The sequence below is a fragment of the Haemaphysalis longicornis genome, unplaced genomic scaffold, assembly GCF_048455015.1.
Source record: "Haemaphysalis longicornis isolate Haplotype H1 unplaced genomic scaffold, Haemaphysalis longicornis Haplotype H1 scaffold_10, whole genome shotgun sequence".
Lineage (NCBI taxonomy): Eukaryota > Metazoa > Arthropoda > Arachnida > Ixodida > Ixodidae > Haemaphysalis > Haemaphysalis longicornis.
The window spans coordinates 15133687-15149170 of record NW_027526204.1 but is presented as its reverse complement, the minus strand read 5'-3'; the positions used below and the strand labels follow the sequence as shown (position 1 = coordinate 15149170).

General features: G+C 48.1%; 1 protein-coding gene across 1 annotated transcript in view; it reads left to right on the top strand.

Annotated features, from left to right (window-relative positions):
• LOC144157620 (regucalcin-like) overlaps window positions 1–15484 on the top strand; it is a 28002-nt gene that overhangs the window by 1013 nt on the left and 11505 nt on the right. The window contains exon 2 of the mRNA XM_077688447.1: window positions 5859–6047. Within this exon, the coding sequence (XP_077544573.1) occupies window positions 5859–6047 (189 nt within the window). The remainder of the gene's footprint in view (window positions 1–5858; window positions 6048–15484) is intronic.

Sequence of the window (15484 nt, the reverse complement as noted above, 5' to 3'; positions counted from 1 at the left end):
GCACATGAAGTTGTTTTTGCATTCTATAGCTAGCAGGTTTATCGATGTTCCGCTCTCCTGGAAGCTCGATATTTAAATATAACTTCTAGACAATGGACATTCCCGAGGTTCAACTTACAGATATATGTCATATTTAAATAGAATTGCATGCAAAGCAAATGCGGTCCCCTCTTCCTTTCCAGTTTACCAACAACTCCAATTCGGCGACTAGGGATTTCCGGAAGTTTTGTGTAGTAGAATTTGTTTACTTAGGTAAGAAGTATTATAGGTTGGGCAGTATCTCCAGGACTAAAGCTACAGGCATGACTTCCTGCCTTCGGCTGAAATTGACTATACGCAAGAGTTTTGTGCTCGCTCACAATGCCGAAGTGTCCGTTTCCCTTGTGTTGTGTTAAGGTAGCGCTTCTGACTTGTGTGCAGCGGCTTTGCGGTCGAATCCTAACTCTCCTACACTTTTGTTTCTTTTTTGCCATGATCAGATTTTTCGAAATAAATGGGACTTTTGTTATATTTTTTAGTTGTAATGTGCTATTTTGGTTAGGTGTGCGAAGTGGTACGTATTAAGGCGCTTTCAAAACAGGGCAACCTATAGCATTGCAATACACTGCAAAAACTAACTGTCTTTTCCAACCAGTTAGAAACAAATCAGTCACATAGGTTGTGTCCTGATTACTTCATATTGCTTGCCGAATTCAGATTCGCGCGTTATAGCTTTGCGCATGATGTCCTCATCCAATTCGGGAATTTGGGCTTCCAACGTGCCTAAAGTCGTCATAACCTCATCAGGTTTTCCTTGCCTGTGTGTATTCAACCTCGAAATTACTCTTGCTGACTAGACGTGTTGAAAGGCTATGACATGTTTAAAGGCCGTGAAATGGAAGGAATAAAATTTTATTAGTGATTTAGTGGCATTTTTGGCCTACACGGGGTGATGGAAAACCCTAAAGGGGAGTAGGATGGTCATCAAATTGTCGTACTTGCTGAATCCAGGCGAGGGGGTATAATTGCCCATTCCTGCATTAAGGTAACGTCGTGCCCCTTGTGCTTGTTCTGCGGCTGTTCAACGCAGGTAAAATCCCGCAGTAGGGGCCGTACCGTTCTAAATGCGCCCGTATCAGACCCGCAGCACGTCAGAGTGGCTGCGTTGTCGCCCTACTTGTCTTGATCGGTGTTGTCCGCGCTTGCTCTAACGTCAGCGCCACGAGTTATCTTATATGTGGTGTGTACTCGCCACTTGACCGCTACATCTTCAGTAAGAAAACACGCCTCCTGGGCTTGTATATTAGCATTACAGCGAAGCGCGGAACCACTTCAGGAAGCTGGTGACGATTGTGAGGCACCTTCGTCCTCAGCGATAGTTTAGTATTAAGGACGCAAAGTTGGGCTAGTCGGTTTGAATATACGGGGTATATTGTAACAGCGCAAGAACGACATAAAAAAGGACCAAAACCACAGGACGAACGCTAGACGAAAGTCCTGTGTTTTTTTTCCCTCAAGTTCCATCCTTTCGCTAGTAAAATGTACCCAGAATCTCGTTTCACTTGTAAATTTAACCGCTCACGTTTCTCGTACGGGTCAAAGAGAACGGACCCTGATTGTCTACGTCTGTGGGGGACGACCGGAAACGTACCAGCTCACTCAGTGCGTCGTGAGCGGCGCTGTTACAATGTCTCCCGCATGCCCCGGGACGCCGTCCACCCGCGCCACCACGCCGTACAGGTCGCGAAGGGTGGCGCAGGCTACTTTTATGTTATGTGCCAAAGTTCTGGCTCTAGTTGTCCCATAAAATACTTTAGTGCCCCCAAAATGACGTTCAAATCTTCGAAGCGTTCGCCTAGCACAGAAAGTGGGCTTCATGCACATTCCGTTAACTTCGCTAGTGCATAGACGATGGCCTGCTGTTAAAGTGACTTCAGTGGTTGCTCTGGCGATATTGATGCGCCTGTGCGTCCCGCTATTGTCCTTTGAAACAGCACGTGCTAGCTCCCCCCGCCCCCTTTACCACGAAACATATCGGGGTTGAGGCAGCGCCCTATAAGATGGCGCTGTCCTTGAAGTCAGCCCTCTCAGCAAGGGCGTTTTGTTTGGATGTGTGATGACCTTGTGTGAGTCGGCGCGTGATAGAAAGACATTGCTTTCTGGTCCAGCTGCAGGCATTAGCGTATCTTCTCCCAATTTCGAAGGTACGCTGTTTGCTTATATGACTTGACGTTGCATATCTGATCCACTGCTATTCTTTGCATACTCCTGCCGACTTCAAGGTGCTGGCGTTTGTTTTATTCAAAAGATTTCGGTTCTTGTAGAGCCCTCCGCGCTTTTTCAGAAGCAAGCGATGCCGAATGCAATGCAAAGTTAGCCAATTTAAGTTAAAAATTTGATTCTCCCACCAAATCATGTGTTTCGATGAACTCTGTAATGAAATTAAAACAGCAGGTCTTCAAGGTAAAACTAGTGTGATGCGGAGCGCTCGTTTACCGTTAGTCAACCGGGATTGCGCCACCATACCGCGGCGGGACGAAACTTTCACAGGAGACGAAAGATCTAATCAGGAAACGGCAAACCATGAGAATCTCTAACGCAGCTGACAGAATAGAACTAGCCGAGCTCTCGAATATCAATAAGCGCAAGACAGCTGACATACGGAAGTATAATTTGGAGAGGATCGAATACGCTGTAAAGAACGGAGGTAGCCTGAAAGCAGTGAAGAGACGTCTTGGCGTGGGGAAAAATGAGATGTATGCACTTAAGGATAAGCAATGCAATGTCATCACAAATAGGGATAAAATAGTCACAGTGGCCGAGGAGTTCTATAGGGATCTGTACAGTAGCCGGGACGTACAGGATAATGCCGAACGAGACAGTAGTTCAGAGGAGATAGACATCCCACCAGTAACGACCGAAGAAGTAAGGAAGGCCTTGAAAGTGATGAAAGGGGGCAAAGCACCTGGTGAGTATCAGATAACAGCAGACCTCTTGAAGGATGGCGGAGAAATTGTACTTGAAAAACTGGCAAACATGTATACGCAATGCCTAATGACCGCAATGGTACCGGAATCTTGGAAGAACGCGAATATCATCCTAATCCATAAAAAAAGCGACATGAAGCACTTGAAAAATTACAGGCCGATCAGCTTACTGTCAGTCGTCTACAAGGTATTTACCAAAGTAATCGCTAACCGAAATCTGCAACCTTAGATTTCAGTCAACCTAAAGAACAAGCAGGGTTCCGTAAAGGTTATTCAACAATGGACCATATTCACACGATCAATCAGGTGATAGAGAAGTGCGCTGAGTATACTGAACCCCTATATATAGCCTTCATAGATTATGAGAAAGCATTTGACTCGTTCGAAACCCTAGCAGTCATTCAGGCATTACGGAACCAGGGGGTAGATGAGCATTATGTAAGAATACTAGAGGATATCTACAATGGGTCTACAGCTACCATCATCCTCCATAGGGAGAGCAGTAAAATACCTATAAGGAAGGGTGTCAGACAAGGAGACACAATCTCTCCAATGTTATTCACAGCATGCTTACAAGAAGTATTCAGAACGTTGGATTGGGAACAGGTGGGAGTAAGGGTTAATGGAGAATACCTCAGTAATCTCAGATTTGCTGATGACGTTGCCTTGCTAAGTAATTCGGGGGACGAATTGCAAAGCATGCTTTCCGCACTGGGCGAACAGAGTAGAACTGTGGGCTTGGAAATTAATATGCAGAAAACTAAAGTAATGATCAATAACCTTGGGACAGCACAGGAGTTTGGGTTAGGTGGCGAGGCAGTGGAAGTGGTAAGCGAATATATCTACTTAGGCCAAGTTGTGACCTCAGATCCCAACCATGAGACAGAGATAATTAGAAGGATCAGAATGGGGTAGGGTGCATATGGCAGACATTCTCAGATAATGGATAGCAGCCTACCATTGTCGCTGAAAAAGAAAGTGTATGACAGCTGCATCTTACCAGTACTCACCTACGGGGCAGAAACTTGGAGGCTCACTAAGAGGGTTCAAGTTAAATTGAGAACGACTCAGCGGGCAATGGAGCGGAAAATGATAGGTGTAACATTAACGGACAAGAAGAGAGCGGAGTGGGTCAGGGAGCAAACTGGTGTTAAAGACATATTAGTAGAAATTAAGAAGAAGAAATGGACGTGGGCAGGCATGTAAAGCGAAGGCAAGATAACCGCTGGTCATGAAAGTAGAAAAAACTGCGCGTAAAAGACAGGACCGTGACAAGTAGACAGGTCCTGTCTTTTACCCGCAGTTTTTTCTACTTTCATGATGCTGCACCAACTAGCCCAACAACATGTCGTTAAGGGTAACAGAGTGGATCCGCAGAGAAGGCAAGCGTTGCAGGGGGCGGCAGAAAGTTAGATGGGCAGATGAGATCAAGAAGTTTGCGGGGATAAATTGGTCAAAGTTGGCACAGGACCGAGGTAATTGGAGAATAATGGGAGAGGCCTTTGCCCTGCAGTGGGCGTAGATAGGGTGATGATGATGATGATGATGATGATGACCGCGGCGGGCTGTTTTCTGCCTTTGTTTTGTTTTTGACAGTATTTGTACCTTGCTTACTTTTTCTAAGGTAGAAAATAATATTTCCGTGAGACATGGTGTTTGCTCCGCAAATATGGTGACGTAGTACATGATTGCTTACGTCAATCCGCCTGTGCGATCGGCGACAAACCCAAAGGCCCGAGGTGCTGTGCAGCTAAAGCAAGCCCTGTGCACGCAGTAGCGAAACCAGTACGCATCGGTACTTCTGTGTTCACGTGTGATTTCGTAACATCCACTGTCTACCCCGCATTCTTACGGCTATAAAAGTATTTAACCTAAATGTAAGCGCAAATAGCTCGCTCGGCAAGCTGATAAGCCGTGCTACTGTGCCATAGTGCCCGGCCCAAATTCGTTGGACGGGGTGACGCCGCAGAGTCGCCTCTCCTTTTCCCGTCGTGGCGGCTCGGCCGAATCATGCATCGGGCGAACGACCTGCCACCAACATGCCGTTAGATGCCTTCGCTGAGACGGCGCCGGTGTCGCCTTTCTTTTCTCCGTCGGGGGGGGGGGGGGCTCGGCTGACACACCCGCTTTGCCTTTATTCGTTAGATTTCAGACTTCGGCAAGCGAGAGTCCTGATTAGAGCGATTCAAACTTCTCCGGGCTCCAACGGACTCCCGGGGGTATGAAAACCCGCCCGGCGGCACTTTTCCGCGGCACCGACTGGAGAGGTGCTGTCGCCTTTGTGCGAGCCATGTAACGGCTTGATAGCCTTGTCAATACTGTATATGAATGTTGCTACTACTTTTCGTCGGATTGGGAACTTCATCGCTATGCTCTGCGCCGCGCCGATAGCGGACGGAGCAAGGCAACGTCGCTATACCGGTGACCACGCTTGGATAGCCATTCACAACCGTGGTGGCTTCGGTTTAGAGAACCCAGTCCCAAGAGTGGTGATAGCGCCGGGGTAGCTGATTCCCAACAGTTATGACAGCGGTGGGAAGGCCAGTCTCAACTCTTAGTAATTTACGTTTACTGTCCGGCCTCCGCCAATCGCAGAGATGGCCAAAATGACACCATACGTTCTGTTGCGAGAAATGCGATAGCGGGTCGCATGGCCATTCTATTTATTCCTAAATATGTTGCTTATTTAAGCGAAGTTTATGTTAACAGTGGTGTTAGTATGATTCTAACAAGGCAATTGGGAATGAGCCAAACTTGTGTTTTGTCTGCGTTGAACCCTTAAATTCTCTTTCTGTAACAATTATCAATCCCCTATGGGGATATCTTCACTGCAGCTGACTGGGGTTTGAATATAGAGGTTGTAACTCTTCTTTTGCTTCCTCGGCTGCACAGAGGGTCGCGTTTCGTTCGCAATTCCTGTGGCAAACCAGACCAACAAGGTCGTACTTGGCCACAACCACTACGTCAAGGTGACCGACATGAAGAAGAAGCGCGAAGACCTGGTCGCCGTGGTGGAGACGGAGAACGCCGGCACGCGCCTCAACGACGCCAAGTGTGACGCCGCCGGAAGGCTCTGGACCGGTGCGTGAGTATTCCCATAAGGGCGGCGCGAATTCAATTCAGAAATGTAAACCCAGTTACACTCACTGTGGAAACGGCTGAAACAGCGGAGCTGTGCGTTGTCTTTATGAGTCTCCGTTTAGCTTCAGTTCGTTTCAAAATTGTTAGATCCGTATTAGAGGGTAATTGTCATATAAATTGTTTTTTTGTTAACGCAACTCTTGCCGCCGTTTTCTGCAACCTTACTCTCTCAGTGGATGACCATCTGCTTGAGGCAGACACTAATTCTGTACCGTTCTTAACTTCTCTGATGACAAGCAAATGAGAGTCAGCGTTATCAAACAGTCGTATCAGCTGCTAATTGTCGTATAATTTACTTCGGGATAATTGCGCTTTTGAGTGGCGAAGGCACCTGCTCCATATAGAGCGTAACACGATACCAGCAGTTTTGTCATCATGGCCAGCGCGGAAGTAGCTCCCCTGTTCAAACGTACTGACAGATATGTTGTTATATCCTTAGGAATGCTTTAGCAACTCATGCTCAATAGTGCCTCGGTTCATATTTGTAAAATTGTCCCTGTCGCGCGAGCGTGAGAATGCGATGAATGGAACTTCCGCAATGCTCTTATTTCACTTGCCTTTGAGGCTGCACGTCTGTTCATGTGGCGCAGGGAGAGACGCGAAGTAATAATATTCAGCAGAGCAGAAAAAACAAAGTAACCTATTTTGTACATCCTAAAATTTATTTAATGAGGCAGAGGGTGGGCCCGCCCCCTGGCCTGAGTTTGCAGCAATACAGCGTGGTGTTCCACGATTTTCTTAACTTGCAATATTGTTAGGTGTCAGCAAAGCGAATTAGACGAAGCATGAAAGATGTGAGCGATATACGTACACGATGGTGCCGCAGAGCGATGCGATCTATTTACAAGTGGCTGTGATCGCTCGAGCCACGATTTCGCGCCATCCACTCTTTTCTCGTTGTCGGTGATGGGTCCCCAAAGCCCACTAGCACTTCTCGGAACATTTTGTATATTGTGAGACACTCTGACAGTGCTCCCTGTGCTCTTCAATACGTTACGGTTAGTTTGTCATAGCCAGCACACTATCATCAGTGATAGCTCCCATGGCCTCGGCATCATCATCTACTGTACATAACCATTATCATCACTTGGAGGCTTCCTTAGTCGAAGTGTCCCAAACAACCGGTCACGCTTTCCATCGTCTCTCAAGCGGTGTAAAGTGCGTCTCTGTCCCGTAGTCTAACACTGCACCGCCGCTCTTGGAGCTCAGCTCTGGTCGCCGTCTGACTCACGAGACCATGCCCATGACGCTCGATCCAGCCAGCGCCATGGTACGCCTCGCCCTCGCAAACAGTGCTTTGTCACCAGCCACCAGCGAGATCCTCGTGACTTCGCTCGCATTCGTGGGGTTGATGTAGAGGAGTGGTTGGACCACTACAAGAGAGTGAGCGTTTAGAACAAGTGGTACCACAAGCTAAATCGGCTGACTGTCGGATTTTTCATTATGGAGGTAGCGAAGACGTCGTACCTGAATCACCAGGAAGCCATACCCGATTGCACGACCTTCGTAATCGAAATCCGCTAGATTTTTGGGACATCCGCAGCTCGCTTTGACAGTGCAAAAAAGATCATAGAACAGACTTCACCAGTTAATTATCGTGTGACGTCAGTAGAATTGCCATCAGATCGGGGCCGCCGTTGTACGGAAATCGTACACTCACTTCGTCTCAAGCCTTCAACCGAAGCACCTCCGAATGACTCGCGGCCAGTCGGCCGCTCCCGGCCACGGAGGAGTAATTATGTGAGACACTCTGACCACACGTCCTGTTCTCTTCAATACGTTACGGACACTTCCTCGTAATCAGGACAAAATCATCAGTCCTACCTCCCACGGCCTTGGCACTATCGTTGCCTACACATAATCATCATCACCACTTGGGTTCTTCCTTCGTCCGAGTGTCCGAATACACTAGTCACGCCTTCTATCGTCCCTCAATATTTCATTCTGTAGACCAAGGAGCATAAAATGCGTTATTTTGCCTTTTCTAAATTTACCTGAACAACTTTACTATACCCTTCAAACAAGAAAATTCAGGACAAGGAATAGTTATAGAGAGAACGTACTACCGCCTCCTTCGCGTGGCTTTTGTGCGCTTTCTTCATCGTTTTTCCGCACGACCCGCTACGATGCGCCGTTGAAAAAAAATTCTTTTCACGCTCGTATTCGTAGTAGTCGAGGTTATTTATGCGTTCAATATTTTTGTGCACGCTCGTGGTAGTGTTGGCATTACAAAGCAAGAATGGTATAAACATGTCCAAAAAGAAACTGCTAGGCATACCCATCCTTTGCTTAGGACTTCCGGAAGGTGTCAAGTTTCGCCGTTCTCAGTGCGAGTGAGTAAGCAAGCAGCGATTATTCAATATGCGATCTAGGGGAGAGATGTGCTTGCATTGTTTATATTTGTTATTACCCTACCATTATTCAAAATTCTTTCGCTCCTTGCTCTGCATGTCATAACAATAGGCCTACCTTTCGGACAAGTACCACAAAAATTATGAGCAGTTCTATTCATTGAAAGTGGATGTGCATAGCTGCTGTTCAGCACACCCTATAGGGGTCTGATTGATGGATTTGATTGATTGATTGATTGTAGGGTTTAACGCGCCGACGCAACGCAGGCGATGAGGCGCGCCGTAGTGGAGGGCTCCGGATTAATTTTGACCACCTGGGGATCTTTAACGTGCGCCGAAATCTCGAGCGCACGGGCGTTTTTGCTTTTCGCCTCCATCAGAAAAGCGGCCGCCGCGGCCGGGAATCGAACCCGCGACCTCGTGCTCAGCAGCGCAACGCCTTAGCTACTGAGCCACCACGGCGGGTGCCCTATAGGGGTCAAGATTGATTGAATGAGCGGTTAAGCGCGCCGGCGCTAAACAGGCGATGAGGCACGCCGTAGCGGAGGGCTTCGGCTTAATATTGACCACCTCGGTATCTAACGTGCGCCGAAATCTCTAACACACGGGCGTATTTGCTCTTCGCCGCAATGCGAAAAGCGGTTGCCAGGGCCGGAAATCGAACCCGCATCCTTGGGCTCAGCAGCCCGACGCCATGAACACTAAGCCACCGCGTCGTGGCGGCTGTATGGGGTGAAAGAATTCTCGACCAGCCGCGATGGCTCAGTGGCTAGGGCGTTGCGCTACTGAGCTCGAGGACGCCGGTTCGATTCCCGGCCGCGGCGGGCGCTTTCTGGTGGAGGCGAAAAGCAAATGCGCGTTTGTGTTGGAGATTTCGGCGCACAATAAAGATTCCCAGGTGGCCTTAAATTAAACTGAAGCCCTCCACTACTGCGCGCTTCATCGCCTGTTAAGCGTCGGCGCATTAAACATCATAATGAACCGAAATCGAATTTTCGGAAACAATGTCAGCAAATTTGTTTCTCTATCGCATCGACGGTGGTCAACCGTAAGAAACAGTGAATCGAAGCGTTTCATGTCTCAGTGACGGGGTATATGCAGTTCAAAGCGCACTGCAGGGAAGCCAACTTTCTTTCATGACGTTGATAGTCTCGGATGATGTGAAAGAAAAAAAAAATATTCAAGTGGTTGAAATGGAACCTGGGTCCTTCGCGTTATGAGGCCGACATCTACCCGACTGCACCACTCGAGCACGGTCGAGAGAGAGAGAGAGAGAGATGGAGAGAGAGAGAGAGAGGGAAAATGAACTTCTTTATCAGCAAAAACATTGTGGAGTGGTGTCCACATTTCGGGACCATTCGTGCTGCCAGCTGCGACGGCCCTTTCGACAATCTGAAGCTGGTCATCCGGACGAGAAACTGGAGAGCACGCTCGGCCATTGCTTATAAGACCGACGAGGAATTATTTTTAACAAAGCTTGTCGCCGAGCTAGTTGGTACATAATTAACTTGGCGCCTGCATGTGTTACCTTGTCTACTTCATCCACGTCTGGATTGCGTCACGTTTCCTTTCTTTGAAGAATTTTGTCTAACTTGGACTTTGCCTGACACCCCCCCCCCCCCCCCCACATGGTAGAGCGTGCCAGATTTGCTACAAAACTGACACAGTGCGGAGTACTGGGTCGACTACTCTGATGTTGTCGGTAGTATCTGTGGACCTTCGGGGTGTTCAAGACCTTCAAGTGAGACGCAACACGGGAAAAATGCGTCAAACGGTTTATCTCACAGCAAACTCAAGGAAGGGGTAGGAAAAGAAAAAAGTCTCGATGTTCCTTGCGGAAGGGCACAGCCTTGCCGGGTGACGGAAGCGGCGACCGAGAACAGGCAGAGCACCTGCTGCGGAACATCAGCCGGCAGCAACAGCGACGGCGCTGCAGCCGAACGTGACGGGCAGACACGCAGGGCTGCGTCGATGTTTCATTTGCGCGGTCTGGACTTGATGACTGGCAGTGGCGTGGCCCTTTTGCATTGGCAGTGCAGTCGGCTGTTCCAGTGTTCCTGTCCCTCGAAGCGGGCTTCCTACGGGGAGCGGAATTCCGACCACCGATGTCTTCTTTCTCTCAGCTTTAGACCTCCGACCAGTAATCATCATCTTCTTCCAATCGTTCTGCAGTGGTTCTCTCATCGTCTTCAGCAGTTTGTTCCTATGCGCTATGCGCCATATTCTTCATCTTTATTTCTATCTTGGCCTTTCTCGTCTTCTTCTGGTCGTTTTTTAATCTGTCGCTGCTGCTGATCCTTGTCTTTGGCGCCATGCCAACCGATTTTATTCCAGAATCATAAGCCGCAATTTCCTCAAGTGGGGAAACGTATTCGTCCGAAGCGGCCTATGTAATTTCCCTTGGGTTATTTTAGGTATTTGTGGGCGGGGCGAGGGGGGGGGGGCGGTAAACCCTGCCGTTGAGGGTTTACCGCCCTCCAGGGCTCACAGCCTCTATCACTCGTGGTGCCCTGTGGCTTATCTCTCAGGCAATATCATGGGTAATGTTATTGCCCTAGAAAAACGCATGGGCTGGATTCCATAGTATTTTGACCCGTCGGTGAAGTGGACTGTGGAGGAGGTTTAAGGCAGATTTGGTTTTTTTCCATGGAGGCGAATTCGGCATGTCTCTTGCCAATCTGTTACAACTCTCGGTCGTCTGAGAGATGGACAGGGCACAGGCTGACTCACCTTCTGTGTCAATGGTGGTGCAGGGTAGGGTGATGCTGGTAATATGCGAAGTTGCTGTTGTCACAAATGCACTCATCGATCGTTTTCGGCTTCTGGCGTAGTCTACCCCATGAGTATGGACCGTGCGGTACCTGTTGTTGTTGGCGTTCCTGATTCCAGGAGCTTTTGCCTCCCTCCTGCCTGCATGGTGTTCTGGATGCATGTTGCGCGGTATGGGTGCTCCTGCAATGTTCTTTCGCAGTTCAATTTTGTAGATACCGATACTGTAAATCTACATGGGACGTCATTCCTAGTTTGTCTAAGAGGCTTCTCCCAGTGATAGTTGAGCCCAATCTTTGTCGCTTGTTTGATAGATAAGCGTCGATGATTTCAGCCACTGCGTTGTGAAGACGTTTTAAAAGTTTTTTATTCGAGGTGCTTTCTGGGAGCCCAAGAGCCTGCATATTTGCCTTTCTGATTAATGCATCCTATATAGCTGTTTCAGTTTTATTGAGTACGGCATATGAAAGGGTGTAAGCCGGTCAGGATACCACGAAGGCCTCAACCAGCCGAAGTGTGTCTGCCTCTCTCATGCCTAAATGTTGTCGTTATTCTATGGAGCATGTGTGACCTGTTCGGCACTGCGCTTGGACCGGCTGATAAGAACTGTATTTCTGCTGTCCGTCTGGAAGAACAATCCCGAAATCTTGATGTTATGGGAAGGCCTGGTGGTATGGCCGTCCAGGACGATGATAGAGAGAGAGACAACTTTATTACGCACTAATGCAAGGGTGGTTCCTCAGTCCAGAAGCCCAGGTGCTGTCTAGGCTGCCATGACCCTGGTCACAAGTAGGAGCTGGTCCTCAGGTCGACGCTGGACAACAGGATCTCCCACTGCTCAGGGAAAGGGGACGGGTTCAGGGGAGGAACGTTCGAGTTTTTTGTACAGTCGAATAATATTGTGTCAGGGTTTCTGGTTCGTGGCCGAATTCACACTTATGAGAGTACTGTGTAGGGAAGAGTAAATGCATACGGATGGGGTTGGGAAAAGTACCTCCTTGAATTTGTCTGAGTATGAATTCTTGGCTTTTGGTCAAAGATTTGTGAAAACTGGGGAAGGTCTGTCTCGTGCTTCGGTAGTATTGGGTGATTTCTTGGTAGGTGAAAAGAGGTGCAGAAACATCCCCGGTCTCAGTGCCTCCGTGAGTAAGTTCTCGAGCCTTTTGATCAGAAAAATCGTTGCCCGTCAGTGCAGAGTGGCCGAATTCCACACAATGTCCACCCGATGGACAGGCGGATGTTCATTCAAAAGTCGGCATGTGGCGGGGGCCACCCGTCACGGCAAGAGCCTGCAGCAGGCGGCTTGTGAGTAGCGCAATAGCTAATTCTTAAGCGTCCAGGGAGGAAGTTGTCCGGACAACCCGAAATCCAGACGAAAATACAGGACGATGAAGCAGTTGAGATTTGAGAAGGGGGAATGGACTGCAAAATTGTGCAGCGAAATTATGCACCCCTACACCGTACGATGACGATAGTTTAACGCAGAGCTTTCACAGTGAGAAATCAGATGGTGAATGGTTGCAGTCAAAGCCATTGCGATAAAATTCGACACTCAGTGAGGGTCTGAGTGTCGACTGAGTGTCGAGTGTCGACTAAGCTCAACAAGTCAAAGTCCAAGCTGACTGCGAGGCAAAGTCCAAACTTGCACGACAACCAAAGTTCTCCTCACAAGAACGCGTCGCTTTCAACCATCGCTGTCGTTAGATGAAAAGGTGCAGGATTTAAATAAACAGTCATAAGCTGTTAAGACGGGTCAAAACCAAGTTTCTAGCTTGGTTGCGGGGAAGCGGTCGCCGGCAGCTGCTTTTGTAGCAGCAACTAGCACGCCTTAAAAAGCACCACGACGAACACAAAGTCGTGTTCGTCGCCGCCGATGCGAAAGCACAGTGAACTGCGTTGTAATTGTGTAGTGTATGGAGTCAAGTGGAAGAATTTCGAAAAAGCGCTCGTTATTTTGTTCCTAAAGCACTGGTGTACCAAGAACGCTGGGGTTGTAGGAAATGGGGTTCTGCACGCTCATGACAAAGCAACCGCCATGAACTACACTTATTTATTTATTTATCTATTTTTTATTTATTTTTTTATTTATTTATTTATTTATTTATTTATTTATTTATTTATTTATTTATTTATTTATTTATTTATTTATTTATTTATTTATTTATTTATTTATGTATTTATTTATTTATTTATTTATTTATTACTGTAGGCCACAGTTGTGGTCCCGGCAGGACGAGCACTTGAATTCAGAGGGGGAATCCATGCGACGAAACATTGAAAAAAAAACTGAACCTAACAGCATTCCACTGAATCTTTTCCAGTTTATCACTGTTATTTTTGGTGTACGGGTCCCATACTACTCCAGCATACCCAAGTTTTTGTTTAACATACGAATGGCAGCAAAGAAGTTTAACACTTTGACGCGAATTAAAAAGTTAGTGTCTCACAAAACACAGTTTTCGAAAAGCAGAGAAGCAGACGTTGTCGATGTGCAAGTTCCAGACAAAGATTAATAGTAAATATTACGCCTCAATATTTGAAGCTGTTGACTTCGTTCACAGCACACCATCACAGTGGTTACTAAAATTGGAATGGAGATTTTTTACGCGCTATGCGGAGGAAAACAGGTTTCCATGCGTTGAAAACGATGCCCCATTGTTTGCACTAACGGTATATATTGTACAGGTTTGTGTCAAGTTCTATTTGACCTTGCACGCTTGAGATTTGACGGAATAAAATACAGTCACTTGCAAACCGACGGATGTGACTGGTTGGTATAACTTGTGGGCCTGCTCTCCACGGCATGCCCAGGAATGAGGCACACTGCGGTTGCGTGAAAGAACTCTTTACTTACATCTTCCAACGCGCTGTCGCCCGTCCGGGTATACCCACACACACACGCCAAGAACACTCTGTCCCTCCCGAGTCCTAGTCCCCACGCGCGGTTCTCCTTCACCACCGCCCGCTCCTCCCCATCGCTGCTTCTGCTCCAAGTCCGCCAGCGCCATCCCTCGGGTGCCGACGTCTCCACGTCTTGCGGCCCGGTGGCCGCACGGAAGGCGAGGAGGGCGAGGGAAGGGAGCCCATGGCGAGGGGCTCCGGACGACACCCCCTAGACCAGAAGGTGTACCAAGGCGCTCCCCACAAACTACAACGACGATATCATTGATGTATGAAAAAAAGAAACGGCTCCAGAACACTATCCTGGGGCACTCCAGATGTGACGGGACGACAGCTCGAGGCATGAGCATCAATAAAAACATACTGCTCTCTATTCATACAATACCTTGACACCCATGCTACTAAACTGTCTGGAAGATTTCTATTTTTATTTTAGAACTATTTGTCATGAGCAACGATTTTAAATGCTTTGCTAAGACCGGAAAAATTGTGTCTACCTGAATATTATTATCAAGGGCCTTCGTAAACTCGTGTGTGATGGTGACCAGTTGAGTCACAGTCGAATAGCCTTTCTAAAACCATGTTGGAAGCTTGTTAGAATCAAGTGCCTTTCAAGGAGTTCAATACAACGGTTGGCTATGATAGGTTCAATTATATGCAGCATGTTGAAGTTAAAGATATAGGATTGTAGGTACCTGGAATTACTGATCCCTTTTTAGATGCGGAGCATCTTATAGTCTGGGCATGTCCCGTGTCGGCGTCCGCACTCACACTGCGCATGCGCAACTCTCCTACGATTCCCGGCCGCGGCGGTAGCTTTTCTGATGGAGGCGAAAAGCAAAAACGCCCGTGTGTATGAGATTTCGGCGCACGTTAAAGATCCCCAGGTGGTCAAAATTAATCCGGAGCCCTCCACTACGGCGCGCCTCATCGCCTGCGTTGCGTCGGCGCGTTAAACCTTACAATCAATCAAAGCAACTCTCCTACTTCCATCTCTCCCACAGCCGCACGATACTCCCGCCACTTCTTCTCTCGTACCAGCTGCATGCACTTCGCATGCGCTTCTCCCGCGTTCTCGCTTCTGCTTTCCCGCCATATGCTCGGCGCTTGCGCATCTCTCCTCCCCTCGTCTCCTCTCCTTCAACCTTGAATGTAAATCGGGTAGCGCGCTCCGCGCGTTCAGTTCAGCGCTTGCTGCGGTTGACTCCACTTCACTCCGTTCTTCCGATGAAGTGTGATGGAAGCAACAGTCCAGTCAGTTAGTGGGTTGGCGCAAGCAAGCGTCAGCACCACCCCACAAACTAACAGCAACGCTACGTCCACTCAAGACAAAGCTGCGCAGTGAAGGGCAGGCGA